At 36.8% G+C, this 20510-nt stretch overlaps 1 protein-coding gene across 1 annotated transcript; it reads left to right on the top strand.

The window, feature by feature from the left end:
* Positions 1-894: 894 nt before the first annotated feature.
* Positions 895-18665, top strand: IL5RA (interleukin 5 receptor subunit alpha). The gene is made up of 6 exons (XM_056804546.1): positions 895-976; positions 1601-1749; positions 2322-2460; positions 14405-14534; positions 14886-15073; positions 18241-18665. The coding sequence occupies exons 1-6, from the start codon at positions 895-897 to the stop codon at positions 18435-18437; spliced, it is 885 nt and encodes a 294-aa protein (XP_056660524.1). The 3' UTR covers positions 18438-18665.
* Positions 18666-20510: the final 1845 nt, after the last annotated feature.

The following is a 20510-nucleotide window of genomic DNA, read 5'->3' as shown; positions in this document are numbered from 1 at the left end:
CAACTCTGAGGTATCACCTCACACCTAGCAGATTGGCTAACATGACAGAAAAGGAAAGTAATGAATGGTGGAGGGGATGTGGCAAACTGGGGACATTCATGCATTACTAGTGGAGTTGTGAACTGATCCAACCATTCTGGAGGGCAATTTGGAACTATGCCCAAAGGGCGATAAAAGACTGTCTGCCCTTTGATCCAGCCATAGCACTGCTGGGTTTGTACCCCAAAGAAATAATGTACAAGAATATTCATAGCTATGCTCTTTGTGGTGGCAAAAAATTTGAAAATGAGGGGATGCCCTTTAATTGGAGAATGGCTGAACAAATTGTGGTATATGTTGGTGATGGAATACTATTGTACTCAAAGGAATAATAAAATGGAGGAATTCCATGGGGACTGGAACAACCTCCAGGAAGTGATACAGAGTGAGAGGAGCAGAACCAGGAGAACAATGTACACAGAGACTGATACACTGTGGTACAATTGAATGTAATGGACTCCTCCATTGGTGGTAATGCATTGATCTTGAACAACTCAGAGGGTTACAGGAGAAAAACACTATCCACATCCAGAGGAAAAACTGTGGGAGTAAAAACACTAAAGAAAAACAACTGCTTAATGATATGGGTCTAAGGGGATATGATTGGGGATGTAGACTCTAAATGAACATCCTAGTGGAAACACCAACAACATGAAAATAGGTTCTGATCAAGAACACATGTGATACCCAGTGAAATTCCGCGAAAGCTATGGGAGGGGTGAGGAGAGGTGAAGGAGGAATAGAAAATGATTTTTATAACCAAGGAACAATGTTTGAAATTGAAAAATAAATAAATAAATAAATAAAAGGAACTACTGGGTGATTTTCTCTGTGACCTCTTATTTTCCATAGAGTATGATCATCATGGTGACAATTTTCCTGTTTCTCATTGGGTCAGCTGTGGTATTGCAAGCAAATTTATGTCTGGAAGAAGAAAGTAAGTAATAGTTCAATATAGTTCAAATACACTTTGCTTTTTAGTGATAGTAGATTAAGTATGTCAAATTCAATTAAGCAGAGCTTTAATTGGAGAATTGTTTGCATGTATATGAACACCTCTATATCTCTATATATGTATGATACATATTAGTAAAGGTATACAAAGGGGGAGACTGTTCCTGCCAGGATATATAGTATGTACTTCAAATATACTATTGTAACAGATGATTGGTTACTATTGTAATTCTGTGTCTCACTGTTGGAAGGCCAGGTGTGTTACTTTTTAACTTTCCCCAAGGAATCAATGACTTCTTTAGGGTCTGAGGGTTTCTCACCTCTGCTATTGGCTTGAGTCTCCACCAAATGTGTGACTGTGATACTTCATCCCAAGGACACTTACTCTAGGAGCAGAAGTGGTCACCTCAGACTGTTTTTAAAGATATAAAATAAAAGAATAGAATTACAAAACCAAATCAGTTATATTAAAATATTTATTAAAATTATAAGAATTTCATGGACCCCCAAATAAAGAACCTCTCATTTAGAGCAATGGTTTTTAGTCATTGTAGTTTAATTTCCAGTATTGAAATTGCCTCATTTTTTTTCCTCTCCTTTAATTCAGCAGTTTTACTTCTCCCACCTGTAAACTTCACTCTTCTAGTCACTGGTTTATCTGAAGTTCTTTTACGATGGAGACCAAATCCTAACCAGGATCCAAAGATCAATAGCCTAAAATATAAAGTGAGAATTAATACTCCAAATGAGGATGATGTAAGTATTAAGGATAATGAGCATATGCATTTCTTACACACAATCTATATGATTCAATTTTCTATGTGACCATTTAAAACTCAAACCCACTGAGGAAGACAGCCACAAGATTAATTAGCCTGACTCAAGTCCACCTAACAAAGAGATCCTAGTATGTGTCCCAGTACCATAGATCAGACATTGGGGAAAATGACTAGAACACTGTATTTGGCCTCTTGAGTAGCACTAATAAAAGCAAAGGAAATTTAGCTGCATTCTAAGTTCCTATTATTGAGAGAGAACATGTGTTACAATTCCTGTCTAAGAAGAATCACAGCTTGGTGTTTTGGAAATTTTTGTTTTATCTAAACTAGAAAACAGAAGAGCCTATCACACAAACAATGTGGAAATCCACAGGAAATTCAAATGTTGATTTTTATCCAGCTGCAAATTTCACCTTGCAAAGCTGTTTTGTTGCATTGTGGTTAGGCATTGCTTTCCGAAACAGGAGACAATGTTTATTTAATTGAAGTAGTCTACTTATTATGGCTGTTTCCTTACCATGTTTTATGTTTTCTGGGATTTATTTCCAGTATGAAACTAAAAAGACCCAAAGCACAAGTGTAAATGTACTTCACAGAGGATTTTCGGCAAGTGTGCAGACAATTCTTCATTGTGGTTCCAATTTTTTCCAAAGTAGTTGGGTTTCAGCTGAGCTTCAAACCCCTCCAGGTAAGATGTGATATGGAATAAGCTTTGATTGTTAATTGTATGTTGCATGAATAGAGAACTAGAAAAAGAAGTCTTGTCAAATGCAATGGATAACAAGAATATATCACAAAGTCAAATTACATTTTTAATCAGCATTAAAATTGAATGATAATTTTAATAACTTTGTTTAAAAAAACAATGGGGCCTTAACAGATATGGCAGAATAGAGAAGAAAAGACTCTAAGATGTATATAAGAGCCTAAATAAAATTGTAAAATGGGGTCATCCCATTAACCATATAGTGGTACAGGAGAAAGAATATTAGATTAGGAATTGGAAGAGTTGGGTTTCAGCCATTAACATTTTTTTTTTGTAAATGGTTTCTTAGGTCACTCTTCCAGTGGACAAGGAGCTAAATAGGGAACGGACAAAGGGAAGAAAAGTTTTGTTTGGGAGATGGTAGGGAAAGAGAAATTTATAAGGCATATGGCATCACAGAAGAAGGACTGCTCAGGGTAGAATTCCATGAGTGGTCAACAGCATGATGTACTTCATGCCTATGGAGGGAGTCAAAGAGGAGGAGAAAGGGCTGCCAAAAGGAGAGAAATCCTCAACCAACAACATCCCCAACACCAACAACAACAACCAACAACATGTTGCTTCATAGGGCTAGTACTAGTTATCATCTCTACATTAATGGTTCCTAACCCCTGTGTGTGGTCTGTGGACCCATACATGAAATAGAGGATGAAGCACATTTGAACTAATAGATATCATTAACACCTAGTGGGATAAAACATAATTGGAATTTGGCTACAAATCTTTGAAATTGTCATTGAAAATAGGGTAATTTTTAAGGAGACCACTCTATTTGATAGTTATTCAAAATAGCAAAAATGCTAGAGCTAGCAGATATATATTTATATATGTATATGTGTACATATATATTTTACAATTTGCTAAGTGTTGTACAAATATGATTTAATTTTGTCCTTACAACAACCCTGAGAAGAAGATGCCATTGTTATCACCATTATAGATGAGGAATCTGAGGCAGACAGAAGTTAAGTGACTTGCCCAGGGTCACACAGCCAGTAAGTAAATGAAGTAGGATTTGAATTCCTGCCAATAAGTCCAGTGTGGTATTCACTGTGCCACCTAGCGGACTCAAAAGAAATAGTATGGATAAAAAGAGGAGCGGGATAATATAACCTAGCAAACAGCTGGATGGGAGAAGCATAGTAGAGAACATCTCGTTGATGATCAAAGAATGAGAAAAGATTTTGATAATATAGTGTATTGCAGACCACCTAAACAGATGGAGGAAATAGATGAAGAGACTGAGAAACAAATTGAAAGCATGGCAAAGTGTTATGATATAATAGTGAAACGGGACTTCTTTCTGATCAGAATTATTTTTTTGTCTTCCCCCTCCCTCCCTCTCTCTTGCATTTTTTCTCCTGCCTCTTTCCTCCCTCTTCTTTCTCCAAGCTTCTTTTTCTTTTTCTTTCTTCCCTTTCTGCTCTTCCTTTATCCCTCTCCCCCACTTTTTTCCTCATTCCCTCCTTTTGTCACTGTCTCTCCTTCCTTCCCTCTCTCCTTTCACTCTCCTCTTCTTCCCTCCTTCCTTCTCTCTCTTTATATATTCTTCCCACTCCTCTCTCTTTTACTTTCTCTCCCCCTCCCTCTTCTCTCATTCTCTCTTTCCCTCCATCACTCCTCTCCCCCCCCCCCCAAAAAAAAGTTCATTGCACTGGAAAGAGAGGCACATAAAGTGCTGAAAAAGGGTCCTTAGCATTTGTGATTACAATTGTAATTGCAAACTTGGCTGAAGTCATAGTGGCAAGGTTACCAGATATGTAGATGCTGCAAAACTTGGTGGGATAGCTAAAGTAGTGAGTGACCAAGTTAGGATCCAAAAAGATCCTGACAGATTAAAACAGGGGGCTGAATCTAATAGGATGAAATTTTAGTCTTTGAAGTCCAAAGAATTGACTTTATAAATATAATGTGGGAGAGATTCTGGCTAAGTCACTTAGCCTCTGTTTCATATTTCTTATCTGAAAAATGGGAATAATAATAGTTTTTATTCAAAGGGTTATTGTAAAGATTGCTTTTGTTCAGTCCTTTTGGTTGTCATACTGTTCATAATCCCATTTGGAGTTTTTCTTGGCAAAGATACCGGAATGGTTGGCTATGTCCTTCTCCAACTCATTTTACAGATAAGGAAATTGAGGTTTAACAAGGTTATATGATTTGCCCAGGGTCACACAGCTACTAAGTTTCTATAAGGCTAGATTTAAACTCAGGAATATAATTCTTCCTGACTCCACATTAGGCACCTAACTGCCCTGTAACTTCCTGACAATTAGAATTGGAACAAGCTAATGAGCCCCTTGTCATGAGTGGTCTTAAAGCAACAGCTTATTGGATATGTTGTAGTGAAGTTTCTTTTTAAGGTATTTGTTGGACTACATGGTCCTCCATGTTGCTTCCAAATCTAAAATTGTCTTCTACTTGGATAGAGGGGGATGGATTAAGAAGACCAAAGTTTTTAGAAGAGATCTCTAATCCATATATGCTTCAAATGTACCTTCTGAAGAATGAATAGTTGTTATGGCTCCCATGTATTACAGCTTTTAAATGTGTGTTGAAGCTGATGTGATTGCTAATGTACACATATATTTAAATGCATAGTAACTTTTTATATATTTTCTTAATGAATGGGCAAAATCATTATCATATGAAGAGCTACATTTTTCTCAGTTGTTGTAATTTTATTTTATTTTTAAAAATCAATTTTATTTTTAGTCCTGAATTCCCTCCCCCATCTCCCTTTCCTTATGGACTGAAAAAGCAAGAAACACAAAGCGCATGACAAATTTCCACATTAGCTACGTCCAATATCTGCAACTATTTTTTAATTGTAAAAAGGAGCTCCCTTATATGAAAAGGTAAGGAATCCCTATTCTAGGTGATTGGATCCAAGTGGCACTGACCTAAGAATAGCGATTTATACACATACACACACATCTAACTTAGAAGGTTTGAACAAATGGAAAATTACCTAACATTGAGTTTTATCAGATATTACATGTATACATAATATTGGATAAGTTTATATATATTATATATATATATATATATATAATTTTTAATATTGTAAGAGGGTCTTAAGACCATAGTTACCTTAATATCGAAGACTAAAAAGTTTGCTTCTTATCATCTCCGAGTGTCCTTCTCTCTCCTCTTATTCCCTCCTAATGAAGACTTTACTATAGGCTCCTCACTGAACCTTCCATCCTCCTTTCTCTATATTTTCCCTCATAAAGGCATTGTGGTTATGTAATGATTAAAATTTAGGGGAGAGGGGGAGACTGAGGCAGGTAGAAATTAGTTTCTCTCTGCAAGGAATATATATATTTTTAGAGGTTTATTAAAGGTTAAAGATTAAGAATATACAAGTAAGAAACATGTGCCTAGGCCAGAGGCCTAGACAAAATAACCTCACATCATGGAAGAGACGCCTCTGCTCCAAAAAACGGAAGTCCAAAAAGGGCGAGCCCTTCAAAAGCCTTTGCTTAAATATCTTCTCGATCTCGGCCCAGGTGAGATTACAAGGCATTCTGGGGAAGTGGAGCAAAGGCTCATGGGGATTGTAGTCCTGTATTCGAGTCTATTTTTTACATCCCCCCGTGTGATCATTTGTGGAAAAATTAATTTTTCCCCAAAAGGATCATAAAAACATAATAAACTTAAAAGATTACAATAGTGTGAGGATAAGAGAAAAAGGAATAAAACCAATAATTTCTGAACACATTGACAAAAAGCCATTAGGGGGCAGTCCCCTTTGGCATAAAAGTATACATACAAATAAATGTTCAATCAACCACACCCAAAGTTCAATTTTGTGCAACTTGTGGTCTGGAGGCCTCTTCATGGTGGCTTCTCCAACAGTTCAGTTTCTGAATTCAGGGAAGTAGCATCTTCTTTACCTAAAATTCTTCTCAAAAAGAATTTAAACTTTGCAATTTAAATAATGATATTTTTTTACATTCCCCCGTGTTGTGGGTGATTGAAAGATTCAGAATCAGTTAGGGATGCATGGCTGAGGTATGAGGTATAGGAATCAATTGGCAAGAGATATTAAAAAGACACCAGAAAATCCAAAAGAAAAGAAAAATTTCTGGATGAAAATATAGACTATCAAAGTCTTATGTGTAAAAATTCCAAGTAGAAGAAAAATAAATCTATAACAGGTCCTTGAATCAGGGCCCAATTAAAATGATCTAAGCAATGATGCATTTACCCAGTCAGTAGCCAGGACTACAGAAAGGTACCACACTATGAGAGGCAGAAAAGGGGACCAGAGTATATAAGCCAAGGTTCCGGGAGCCAAGTTTGAGGTACTTGGTAGAATGTGGAACAAGGAAGACCTGCTTTTAACACATGTTAAACAGCCGCAACCTCGAACCCCAAACACGTTCAAGTCCTCTTTGTCTAGGCTCAAAGTGACGTCAATTTCTCCAGGATTGGTTGGTCTCTTTGACCTTATGCTCTATTGGCACTATGCAGTGGCTCTTTTGTGTATATCTTGTCCTAGAATCAGACAGAATCATTAAGCAAAGTCCCATAATTTATTTAAATAATTAGTGGCATAATTTTTATAGTCACAAGCTTTCTAGGGCATGCATTAGCAAATGTATTTCAAACTTGTAGCACTGAAAAGTCAAAAAGTTAAAGAAAATCTTAATACTGGTGACATGTGCTTCAAATATAAAAAGGAGAGAAAAAATAATAAAAAAAACTGAAAAAGTATATTGCACATGCAAGAAAAATATAATAAAAAAAGAGCTTTAAAAAATTCAAAAATATAGCTTATAACCATTGACACTCTGTGTCAGTTAAGAAAATATAAAATACAAGGCTTTCTCACCAAAAAATGAGATCCATTTCCTCTTTGTATCTGGCCATGATCACTGTGAGTAGAAGGCAAATGAATTGAACAAGGTTAACAATTTTTCATTTTTAAAAATACAGTAGTACAAATATGTAGATATCAAAATCCCCAAAATTCTCAATAGCCCAATTAATTACAATAGCAAACAAACACACTTTCACATTTCACATAAGTTGCTGTATGACATTTTTAAAACCTATGAATTGATGGACATTTGTCACAAGTTTTACAAACATAGAAATCCTTCAACCTTGGTATTTAAACATATATTTTTTTTAAACAAAGTAAAACTCATCTTGGGTTTAGAACATAATCAAGAAATCTATATATCATCCTGGTAGAAGTAAAATAGTGAGCTGAAGAGCATAAATAAAGGGGTGCTCCTTGTTCTTGGAGGCTTTTCCCAAGGGTACAAATGCCCTGAAATTAACTGCCCAACTTCCATTCACATGTGGGAAGGTTGGGGGTTATAAAATACATTTCACTTCAGCTACTAGAATGGGCCTTACCTCGTGGTAGGGGCAGGCAAAAATAACCAGACTGTTAAAAAAAATTCCAAAATCATATTTAAAAAACCCTTAAAATCAAATCATTTGAGGTATTTAGCACATTAAATTTTCAAAAGGTTGTTAATACAATTATAACCAGTTCTGAAGTCCATCTATCCTCAGCAAAATAGAAAAAAGCTGTTTTTTCATATATGGGCTTATTCACAATAATATTTTTTCAACACAGTTATAGGGGAAAACCAACAGAATTTTAAAACTCAGTACATTCAAAATAAATTCAATCAACCTTCAGTTCACAGAATAATATTCAATCCAGTAATATATGAACTTAAAATCACAAAGTTAAACCTTAAACAAAAAATGCAATAGAATACAGAGATTTTTTTTTTTATAAACCATTGGAGTCTGAAATGCCTTAGAGCCTTTAGTCTCTTCAAAGTTCCTTGGGTTGTTTTTTCTTGTTTGTTTGTTTTTATTTATCCATTTAAATGTCTATTGTCCGAAGGTAGAGTAGTAAAGGCTAGGCTATGGGGTTCAAGGGATCCGTCCAGGGCCCCACAGCTGGGAAGCATCGGAGGCCAGATTTTAGCTAGAGACCTCCCGTCTCTGGGCCTGGCTTCCAGTTCGCTGGGCCACCCATTTTCCTCCCCAAAGTTAAAGTTGAATCTTTGGGCTGAGTCTGCTCCCAGACGGGCAGGTAAAATCAATGAAATTGCCAGAAGAGTCAAAAATCCTTTTAAACAGCCCATTGCTTTTTAGGTTTCTGTTTGAAAAGTCTGTTTCTTCTCTCTAGTCTTTTCTCTCTTTCCCCTCTCTGATACCCCTGTGGCCAATACCCCCAGCCACGTGGAGGCTTAGCCTAAGGGAAAATCTCCTTTCCCTCTCTTCTCTCCCCTCCGCCCACGTGGCCAATACTGTTACCAGCTGGTCGCAATGAGTCCTGAGCAATCTGCTCCAAGGATCTGGGTGATGAGCCGGCTGGGTCGGGCTCCTGGGTCTGGGGCACAGAAATAGGCAGGCAGCGGGCCGCTGAGAGGCCAGGAGCAGGAGCGGCTGCGGGGGTGGGCAAGGCCAGGACCAGGTACCAGGTGAGGACGATCAGGGCTGCAGGCTGCAGGCAGGAAGCGGCGGAGTTCTAGGTACTAGCTATTAAAACTGAATTTAAGATCAGAAAAGAAATCAGAAGATTGAAAGTTCTTTTTCCCGTAGTGGTTAGCCAAAACTGTAACAGTTAAAATTTAGGGGAGAGGGGGAGACTGAGGCAGGTAGAAATTAGTTTCTCTCTGCAAGGAATATATATATTTTTAGAGGTTTATTAAAGGTTAAAGATTAAGAATATACAAGTAAGAAACATGTGCCTAGGCCAGAGGCCTAGACAAAATAACCTCACATCATGGAAGAGACGCCTCTGCTCCAAAAAACGGAAGTCCAAAAAGGGCGAGCCCTTCAAAAGCCTTTGCTTAAATATCTTCTCGATCTCGGCCCAGGTGAGATTACAAGGCATTCTGGGGAAGTGGAGCAAAGGCTCATGGGGATTGTAGTCCTGTATTCGAGTCTATTTTTTACAGTTATAGACAGAGAGTTGGCCTTGAAGCCATGAAGCCATGGAATCAAGTCCCACCTTTGATACATCCTCTTCTTCTCTCTTCTTGTCACTTGTAGAGAGGCTATTGAAGAAGAGATGTTTTGCTCAGGTATTGCTCGGATGGATGGTTTCTGAGGTCCCTTTCAATTCTGTGATTTTTTGGGATGATAATATTTTAAGACTTACTTCATAGGGTTGTTTTAAAACAAGTTTAGTCATCCTTAAAGAGCTTTAAAAATTTGTTATCTACTTTTATATTTGCTTTGCCTATTCATCAATATTAAAAGTTCTCCAGGGATGGAGACTATAATCTATCACCACTGTATGTCCCATAATGTCCAGCTGGCACTCAATAGATAGTTGTTCATTGATTGTTTGTTAGTGGCTTTGTTTTTCTAAAATTGATAAAGAGGATTGAGCTGGTGGAGTTGCAAATGACAGTAAGAATGAATTGAGACTAAGGGTATAAGAACTACTGTTTCATTTGTTAATTCACAGAGGAAATTAAGGGTATATAAGCCTTTAATTAGTGCTACTTTCAGTTCAACACTTGGAAAAGAACATAGAGAAAAGTTTTTTTTTTTTGAAATTTTATTTAATTAGTCAATTTAAAACATTTTCCCTTGGTTACAAGAATCATATTTTTTCCCTCCCCTTCCTGTAGCCAACGGGCAATTCCACTGGGTTTAATGTACGTTCTTGATCAAAACCTATTTCTATGTTGTTGATGTTTGCACTAGGGTGATCCTTTAGAGTCTATGTCCCCAACCATATCCCTTCAAAGACCCATGTGATCAAGCAGTTGTTTTTCTTCTATGTTTCTGCTCCCACAGTTTTTCCTCTGAATGTGGTTAGTGTTCTTTCTTGTAAATCCCTCTGAGTTGTTCTGGATCACTGCATTGCCACTAATGGAGAAATCCATTACATTTGATTGTACCACAGTATATCAGTCTCTGTATATAATGTTCTCCTGTTTCTGTTCCTCTCACTCTGCATCAGTTCCTAGAGGTCATTCCAGTTCACATGGAATTCCTCCAGTTCATTATTCCTTTGAGTACATTAGTATTCCATCACCAATATATATTACAATTTGTTCAGCCATTCCCCAATTGAAGGGCATCCCCTCATTTTACAATTTTTTTTTTTTGCCACAACAAAGAGCGTAGCTATGAATATTCTTGTACAAGCCTTTTTCCTTATTATCTCTTTGGGGTACAAACGCAGCAATGCTATGGCTGGATCATAGGCCAGACAGTATTTTAGTGCCCTTTGGATATAGTTCCAAATTGCCCTCCAGAATGTTTGGATCAATTCACAACTCTACCAGCATGCATTAATGTCCCAACTTTGCCACATCCCCTCCAGCATTCATTACTTTCCTTTGCTGTCATATTAGTCAATCTAATTGATTTGCATCTCTCTGATTATAAGAGATTTAGAATACTTTTTCATATGCTTATAGTAGTTTTGATTTCTTTATGTAAAAATTGCCTATTCTTGTCCCTTGCCCATTTATCAATTGGGGAATGGCTTGATTGTTTTGTACAACTGATTTAGCTCTTTATAAATCTGAGTAATTAGACCTTTGTCAGAGGTTTTTGTTATGAAGATTTTTCCCAATTTGTTGTTTCCCTTTTAATTTTGTTTGCATTGGTTTTGTTTGTACAAAACCTTTTTAATTTAATGTAATCAAAATTATTTATTTTACATTTTGTAGTTTTTTCTAACTCTTGCTTGGTCTTAAAATCTTTCCTTTCCCAAAATCTGACAAGTATACTGTTCTGTGTTCACCTAATTTACTTATAGTTTTCTTCTTTATATTCCAGTCATTCATCCATTCTGAGTTTATCTTGGTGTAGTGTGTAAGATGTTGATTCAACCCCAATCTTTTCCATACTGTCTTCCAATTTTCCCAGCAGTTTTTGTCAAATAGTGAATTTTTGTTCCAAAAGCTGGGATCTTTGGGTTTATCATGGACTGTCCTGCTGAGGTCACTTACCCCAAGTCTATTCCACTGATTCTTCTTTCTGTGTCTCAGCCAGTACCATATTGTTTTGATGACCACTGTTTTATAGTATAGTTTGAGATCTGGTACAGCTAGGACCCCTTCCTTCACATTTTCTTTTTCATGATTTCCATGGATATCCTTGACCTTTTGTCCTTCCAAATGAACTTTGTTATGTTTTTTCTAATTTAGTAAAAAAAAAAAGTTTTTTGGTAGTTTGATGGGTGTGGCACTAAATAAGTAAATTAGTTTGGGTAGGATTGTCATTTTTTTATGTTAGCTCATCCTACCCATGAGCAATTAATGTTTTTGCAATTATTTAATTGTGTAGAGAGTGTTTTGTAGTTGTGTTCATACAGTTTCTGTGTTTGTCTCAGCAGATTGATTCCTGAGTATTTTATATTGTCTAGGGTGATTTTAAATGGAATTTCTCTTTTTAATTCTTGCTGCTGAGATGTGTTAGAAACATATAGAAATGCTGATGACTTATGTGGATTTATTTTGTATCCTGCTACTTTGCTAAAGTTGTTGATTATTTCCACTAGCTTTTTAGTTTTCTCTAGAAATCTTTAAATGGACCATCATATCATCTACAAAGACTGATAGCTTGGTCTCCTCATTGCCAATTTTAATACCTTCAATTTCTTTTTCTTCTCTATTTGCTACAGCTAGTGTTTCTAGTACAATGTTAAATAATAGAGGTGATAATAGGCATCCTTGTTTCACTCCTGATTTTATTGGGAAGACTTCTAGTTTATCCCCATTGCAGATGATGTTTGCTGATGATTTATATATATATATATATATATATATATATATATATATAGAGAGAGAGAGAGAGAGAGAGAGAGAGAGAGAGAGAGAGTTTATTATTTTTAGGAAAGACCCTTCTATTCTTATGCTTTCTAGTGTTTTCAGTAGTAATGAGTGTTGTATTTTGTCAAAGCCTTTTTCTGCCTCTATTGAGATTATCATGTGATTTTTGTTGGTTTGCTTATTAATATGGACAATTATGTGGATGGTTTTCCTAATATTGAACCATCCTTGCATTCCTGGTATAAATGTCACCTGATCATAATGAATGAGAAAAGTTAAAAGTGAAGAAATAAACTTCTAGTTTCTGGGACACAGGAATACACCTGGAAAGATTTGGCCTAGTTTAAAAGAGAGCGAGAGAGATGATGATGAAAAGTGTGAAAATGCCTTGAAAAACACAGATATCATCATCATCATCATCATCTCATTTCCCCCATTGTGATTCAGATATTTTCTGAGTTTTGTTTTATTAATATGTGTTTCTAAAATTAGCCATTCTGACTATGTAACGCACCTGGGAAGAACCATGAGTAACTATTTTAGAATTACATCAGTGACCGAAAACTAAATACAGTCTTCTCATTCTTTGAGAAACATCAGTGTCATATTTCTTGTGGCTGACAGACCAACTTTTCCACTTGTTCAACAAATATTCATGGTCTGTCTTCAAAAAGCTTAGACTTGCGCTGGTCAGTTTGGGGTTGGGGAGGAATAGATTGTATAAAGAAGCTGTTCTAGTCACAGGTTCACACAGGTTTAGAGACCCTCTCAGTTCCTTCCCAAACAAGTTTAAGCACACTTTGAAGGAAAACCATTAATGGTGAAAAAGATGCTGCTTCTAACTTGAACTAAGCCAGATAAACTCCAAAGCAAACCATTAAAAGCTATTTCTAAGACTTGAAGGTCTTAAGAACTTTCCTTTGGTAAGTTCAGAATGGACTTGAGCAAAGCCTATGCAGTCTGTAAATGGATAGATTTCCTCATGTAGACAATCAAAATCATGCACAACCGAATTGGTTTTAGGATGGTTGATGTGGTCGGTTAAGTCATCATAAATCAGCCATTGAGTCTAACTTTTCCCTTAATGTATTACCTTATGTCCCTAAAAAATACCTTTACATTCACTCAACCAGCTTGTTTCTGTCCCAGTCTTCCGAATTGTCTGCCAAACAAGCTGTTAGCCTGCCCCATCTGATGAATTTTTCAATTGCCCATATTTTTCTTCAGCCCAGGGACTCTGCAGCTGCATTCTCAGGGATTCCTGTTGACAGTAACATACCTTCTTCCTCACTTATGACAATTTCATTGCTGGCCTGAAGGCTTGCTGGCACTTCTGACACTGGGACATAAAAAATCTCAGCAGAATGGCTTCCAGAGCACGGAGCTCTCCAGGGTGTTACTTTATAAGTGGGTTTCATTGAGCTCTTCCCTTTTAAGCCTATTGTTATGGGAGCCAAATGTGTTCCTGGAGCTCCCAGAACTATAGAATCATCCCAGCTGTGGGTTTGATGAGGACTTCCTTTCCATTCTGAGCGATCCCTAACAATTCAGCTCATTGTTGCCTTAGAGATTTTTAACTCTGCTTTAGGCTCTCACTATTTCCCCATACAAGTTCCTTATTCTAGCTAAATTGACTTCACTGTCTCCCCCCCCCCCCCCACACACACACCCTCAAAGACCTCATGTTCTCCACTTTTTTCCAGATATTTCCCTTGGCCTACAATGGCTACATCATTCCTTTTGTTCATCTAAATCCCACCTATTTTTTAGGGAGCCCTCCCTCTTTCCCACAGCTCCTTCTTCCCCAGTTGAAGATGTATTTTGTCCTCAATTTCTGATATTCCTGGAGGCCACAGGGAGCCACTAGAGATTCTTGAGCAGAGGGAATGATATCATTGGTGCTTTAGGAAGATTATTTTGTCAGCTGTTCAAAGGATGGATTGGAAAGTGGGAAGGACCAGATGTAAGCTGACATACTTGGAGGCTTTCATGATAGTCTAGGAGAGAGGGGACAGGGGTCTTCTTGCCTTCCAGACAAACTTTTCTATGTCTTAGGAATAACCATTAATAATGTTGTGTTGGTTCCACAGGAGCTCCTGGGACATCAGCTGTGAATCTGACTTGTGTCACCAACATCTTGCAGGATAATGTGTCACTCTTTTGTACCTGGTTTGTTGGCAAGAATGCCCCAGAGGACACTCAGTACTTCCTTTTCTACAGGTTTGTCTCTACTGTTGGTCAGTCATTCAGTCAAGTCTAACTCTTTGTGAACCTGTGCACCATAGCACACCATTACTGTCCATTGGTGTTTTGTTTGTTTGTTTGTTTGTTTGTTTTTGGCAAAGATACTGGAATGGTTTGCCATTTTCTTCTCCAGTGAATTGAGGCAAACAGAGATTAAGAAACTTGTCCAGGGTCATGCGGAACCTCAGGATAGATCAGAAATGTCTTCCTGACTCCAGACTCAGCACTATATCCATTGAGCCACCTAGCTACCTTGTTTGCTATTTGCATATATGCAAATGTATAATTTCCTCCAGATTTATAATATTTATTTGCATTACAATTTAGGTTTAACAAACATACTGAAGAATGCCAAGAATATAGGAGAGATTTGTGGAAAAGAAATATAGCTTGCTGGTTTCCAGAGACTACCATTGATAGAAAAGGACGTGGGCAGCTGGCAGTACGCATTAATGGTTCAAGCAAACAAATTGCCATCAAACCATTGGATCAGTTGTTTGAGCTTCATGCTATTGGTAAGGAAGACTCATGGGATCATAGATTGGAAGGAACCTTAGAGGTCAGTGAGGTCAACTAACTCCTTCATTTTACAGATGATGAAACTGCCCAAGGCACTTAAACGACTTGTCCAAAGTTGTACAGCTAGTGTCTTTGGTAGGATTTAAGTTCAGATATTTAAGACCTAAAGACCAGTCCTTTGCACTGTAATGAGTAAAAATTTTAAGAAATTGAGTTCTAGTATATTGATTAGGCTAACAATAATCAATATATTAATTTGTCCAAGTTCTCTCTAGGTGATCAAAGACAATTAATTCAGAATCTTTGGTCATTTAAGTACAGTTTTGAAAGCTCATTATTCAGACCTCTTCTAGACAACCAGAGACATCTCTAATTGTTGAATACCTAATGAGAAGGTAGGCTAATATTTTCTAGTCCCTCTCTGAACCCTTCATGATGATGGGGAAATTCACATAGCCTGATTACAGGATTCCAATATCTTAGCTGATTTAGAAGGAGAAATCAAGTTAGGTCTGGTTAATATTGACTTCTACCATTCATCCTGGTGGGGGAATTAAGAACTTGGCCATGTGTTCCCCCAGACATACTTGCTTAGGGCCAGATTTGTTTATTGGAAAACATGAATTTTATAATCTTAATCTTAATTGTCCCAATTTTAGAGGATGCCTTCAGTCAAGGAACATTAAGGTACATTCCTGGGATTGTCAGGACAAAAGAATGAGGAAAGGGATTGAAAAATAGTGTTGTAGAGCAGTAGCAGAAATCAAAATGGTACAGTGTTAGAGAAAAAAATCTTCTCAGTACACTATGCCCTTCTTTATTCTCCAAAACTGAAGTTTGATGACTTGCATTTTATAATTATACTATTATGTATAGGCAGTGTAACTATTGTATTCCTGATTTTAAAACCATTTCACAGTTGCATATATTTTAATTTTATTTTTATAGCCATCTTATTACATAGATTGGTTAGATGTATTTTATCATCCTCATTTTATAGATGATGAGAGCTATCAATTCAATGACTTAAGTTTGCATAACTATAACTTACAGAGCCTCTTGAAAAACAGACCTTCTAACTATTTTCAGTGATCTTTCAACTGTACTAAGACCTTTCTATAATTGGGAGATTAACAAAATTACCACCCTATTATAGGTTTATTGGGTCACATCAACCTTTAGTGGGGTATAGCTGTTAAATTTCAATATTTTATTTGTTTTCTATGTCCAGATATCTGTAAATAAGTATACCTGACATGACATAATGAAGTCCATTGTATTGCAAGAATGTGTATGCATTTATGATCACTGACATATTTTCTAGGATATTCCTGCAGAGATGTGGGCAAAAAGGCATAAGTGACAAGACCAAATCTAATGAAATGGGTGTCAGGTAGAGCATGAAAATTCCTAGAATCACTGAATCTTAGAGCTGGAAGGAAACAAAGAATTCATCTAGTCCAACTCACACATTTGACAGCTGAGGAGACAGTTCAGGGAGTGACTTGCCCAGGATCACACAGTTAGTAAGTATCATCTGTAGGTAGGACTCAAACTCAAGTCTTTGAACTTCAAGCCTGATGCTCTTACTATTCCATGACCTGAATGATTTTCATTTCATTGGTCTATTAATAGATATTCATAAAGAAATCTATACTTTCTTAGCCAAGAATCCTCTTGGCTTTACTGTTCTCATGATCTAGTGGAAAGGACCTAGAACTGAGATTTAAAAGAATTGGATTTGAACCTTAACTCTACTATGGGGAGTGTGTGCAGTGGCTAGAGGACTAGCCTTAAACCAAGAAGACTGGGGTTCAGATTTTGCCTCTGGCACATACTAGCAGAGTGATGTTGGACAAATCCCTTAACCTCTCAGCACTGGAGGCCAAAAGTGTCAGACTCCAGAAGCAGCCAGCAAACCCCCTAAGAATCCACTTAAATCAGATTAGAGTGTAATTGGGAAATGCCTAACAAAATAAATAAAAATGCAAAACAACTTATATAATGTTAATGTGTGGTTTTCTATGTCATTATGCTGCCCTCAGGGTTTCATTCTGAGTTTGAAACTATGGCTTTAGGCAATTCTCTAAAACTCTAAATTTCAGAGAAAGTGCCAAACTGCAGTGATTGAGAGTTTCCTTGTCAGGGAAATCACAGGTTTAGTCTCTATCTGTAGCTTTTACTCATTATCCATGTGATCTGAAAGGAGACATTTAATGCCTCTGAAACATGGAAACTGACCTAGTCAAATGACAGAGGAAAAGCCTTAAACTGGGAAAAGAAATCTAAATTCTAGTCTGAACTGTCTTACTCCACAGGGTCACCTCAGGCAAAGAATTTCACCTTTCCAGTCTTCAATTTCCCTATTTGTCAAAATATAGTAGCTGTACTAGAGCTCTGAAGTCTCTCCAGCTCTATTATTAATGATCTGACCTGTGATCACAGGACTAATATCTGCCTGCTTTACCTTCTTCAGAAAACCTCTCTAAGAAGGCCAAGTAAGAGAACAGATGAAAAAATCTCTTCCAAAGGGAAAAAAACTTCATATATATATGAATGATTCTATTGAATCACAGTATTTTATGAGCTGGAAGGGATCTTAGAGCTTATCTAAACCCATAATATTAAAGATGTGATCACTGAGGCCCAGAAGGGGAACTGTACAATCCAAGGCTACATAGTTAGTCATTGGAAACTCAGTCCTTTCATTCCCATTTCTCTATACTTTCCACTTTTGATTGATTTCATCTTGACCATTTACTGAGTCACGTGGAGAATAAAGCCTTATGATGCATCTGAGAAGGCACTGTAAGGTCTCTGCGAGTGGGGTAGAGGAGTTATAACTTTAAATTCTATTAAGAATAGAAAACAAGAAATCTTTTAGGTTAAGGAAGAATTTTCCTAAGATCAGACCCTATATAGGAGAAACTTTCCTCTTAACCTTGGAAATGGCCTTGGGTGGGTATCTTCGATTTTCAAACAGTGATTCCTCCCATCAGACAATTAATTAAGTTTAAAAATCCACCTGAATGCCAGAATCCCTGCTAGCTGCTGCAGTTGATTGTAGACATTTAGCATTCTACCCTAGGAATGCCTTACAATTTTGAAATGTCAGCTGTGAGCATCTATTCTCATAAAATTTGGTTCTTGTTTTCAAATCTAGATCAAGTGAATCCTCCAGTGAATGTCACTGCAAAAATGGAAGGAAATCATCTGTTTATACAATGGGAGAAGCCAGTTTCTAACTTTCCTAGAAAATGTTTTGATTACGAAGTGAACATCTACAATATTAGAAAGGATTATTCATGGGTAATTCTAATAGCTGCTGTTGCATATACTTTGGAGGACTTTGCTGACTAGTTACTACTATTTTCCTGATTGAACCATGATGTTTTAGAAGTCAAGGATGGAGCTTCAATTTCACAAACCAGCTGGCTGCCACAGGCACATTTCTTTGCTCTCTTTCTCTCCAAATTCCTTGAAGCAGTTGTCTCTATTCTTTACATTCTTTACAATGTCCCTACTTCTTTACAATCCACTATCTCCTCTGTCCCTTATAGTCTGATTTTTGGCCATTTATCCACAAAACTCTTCTCTTTAACTTATCCAATGATTTCCCACCTGATACAAAGATCTTTTCTTATATTTCATACTTTGACATTTTTGTAACAGTGAACATTGTTAATTACTTTTTCCTTAAAACTCTAACCTCCTTTGACTTTTGTACCACAAGACACTCATAATTCTCATTACATCTCTACAATTCTGTTTTGTCTCATATTCATTCTTACCCCTAAATGTATGAATTCCCCAAAGATCTGTCTCTAATCAACTTTATAGTCTCTAAAATATCTTTATATTCTTTCTCTTGACAATGTTATCTGCTCTTATGCCTTGAAATTGTACCACTATGTAGAGAACTCTCATATTTCCAGACCTCAAGTCCATTTTGACCTCCAGATTCACATTTCCAGCTGCCTGATAGATATCTTCATTTTTAAATCCTATTGGCACCTAAAACTCTGAAACTGTATTCATCATATTTGTACCCAATCAAGCCTATTCTTTCTTCTGTTATCCTGTTTTGGAAAACAATGCCTCCATTTTCCCAATGAATGAATTAATCAATCAATAAACACTTATTAAGCAATCATTATATGCCAGCACAGAGTATACAAAGACAAAAGTGAAGCATTTGCCCTTAAGGGCAATACAGTCTAGCTAGAGGAGGCATGTACATATCTATAGGAAAGAAAATAAAAAGTATATATAAGGTAATTGTGTGGGGACAAAAGGCAGTAGCAACTGAAGAGATAAGGAAAATCTTCATTTAGAAAGTATTATTTAGGCTGAACCTTTAAAGAAAAATAGTGAGAATTTCTCAGAAATCTGAGAAAAGGAGAGATGACAAGAAAGAACCAAAGAGAAAGGCTATTATTATCATTATTATTATTTTTTTAAAACAAGCAGCCTTATCAGTAGTGCCTCATCCAAGCCAAGCAGCCATTTGCATCTGGCGATAATTAGAAAAAAAGATATTGGGGTAGTTAAATGGCTTAGTGGATAGAGAGCCAGACCTGGAGATGAGAGGTTCTGGTTTTGAATCTGCCCTCAGACACTCCCTTGCTGTGTGATCCTATGTATTTAACTCCCATTGCCTAGTCCTTTTTGCTTTCTGCTTTGGAACCAATACTAAGTACTGATTCTAAGATGGGAGGTAAGGGGTTTTTTTGGTTGTTGTTTTTGTTTTTTTTTAAACCCTTACCTTCCATCTTGGAGTCAATAGAAGAGTGGTAAGGGCTAGGCAATGGGGGTCAAGTGACTTGCCCAGGGTCACACAGCTGGGAAGTGTCTGAGGTCATATTTGAACCTAGGACCTCCTGTCTCTAGGCCTGGCTCTCAATCCACTGAGCTACCCAGCTGCCCCCATAAGGGGTTTTTAAACATTTAAAAAAGTATGTCCGTAACTATCCTTTTTCCCATTTCTCATGTTAAATGGCAGCAGCTTATTTAATTAATTCCTCTTGGGATTGCTTAAATTTCATGTCATTTCTTATTTTTCTTCTTTCTTCTAATTTGTTATTAATTTTTATCTTTGTTCTAGCAAGTTGGTAGTTGGACTATATACAGCTGATTTAGAAATGACTCCCATATCAGTAACATACTTTTTTTTGTCAAAATATTTCTTCCTTCCTTTCTCTCTTTTTTCCCCTCCTCTTCTTCATCTTCCTCCTCCTCCATTTTTTTTTTTTGATGTTTGCATATTCAGCACTTCTCAAATTTCTTTTAAAAGAAAACCTTCATGATATATAGACAGGCTTCAGTAGAGTTTGCAGTCCTTTAGCCCATCATATTTTTTTATTTATGAAAAATGCTTTTCAACATACTCTTTGCTCTCTTTCCACTTGCCTACTTTTGTATTGAAGCATATAT

The sequence above is a fragment of the Monodelphis domestica genome, chromosome 7, assembly GCF_027887165.1.
Source record: "Monodelphis domestica isolate mMonDom1 chromosome 7, mMonDom1.pri, whole genome shotgun sequence".
Classification (NCBI taxonomy): domain Eukaryota; kingdom Metazoa; phylum Chordata; class Mammalia; order Didelphimorphia; family Didelphidae; genus Monodelphis; species Monodelphis domestica.
The sequence above is the reverse complement of the archived record's forward strand: the minus strand, read 5'-3'. Positions and strand labels throughout refer to the sequence as shown.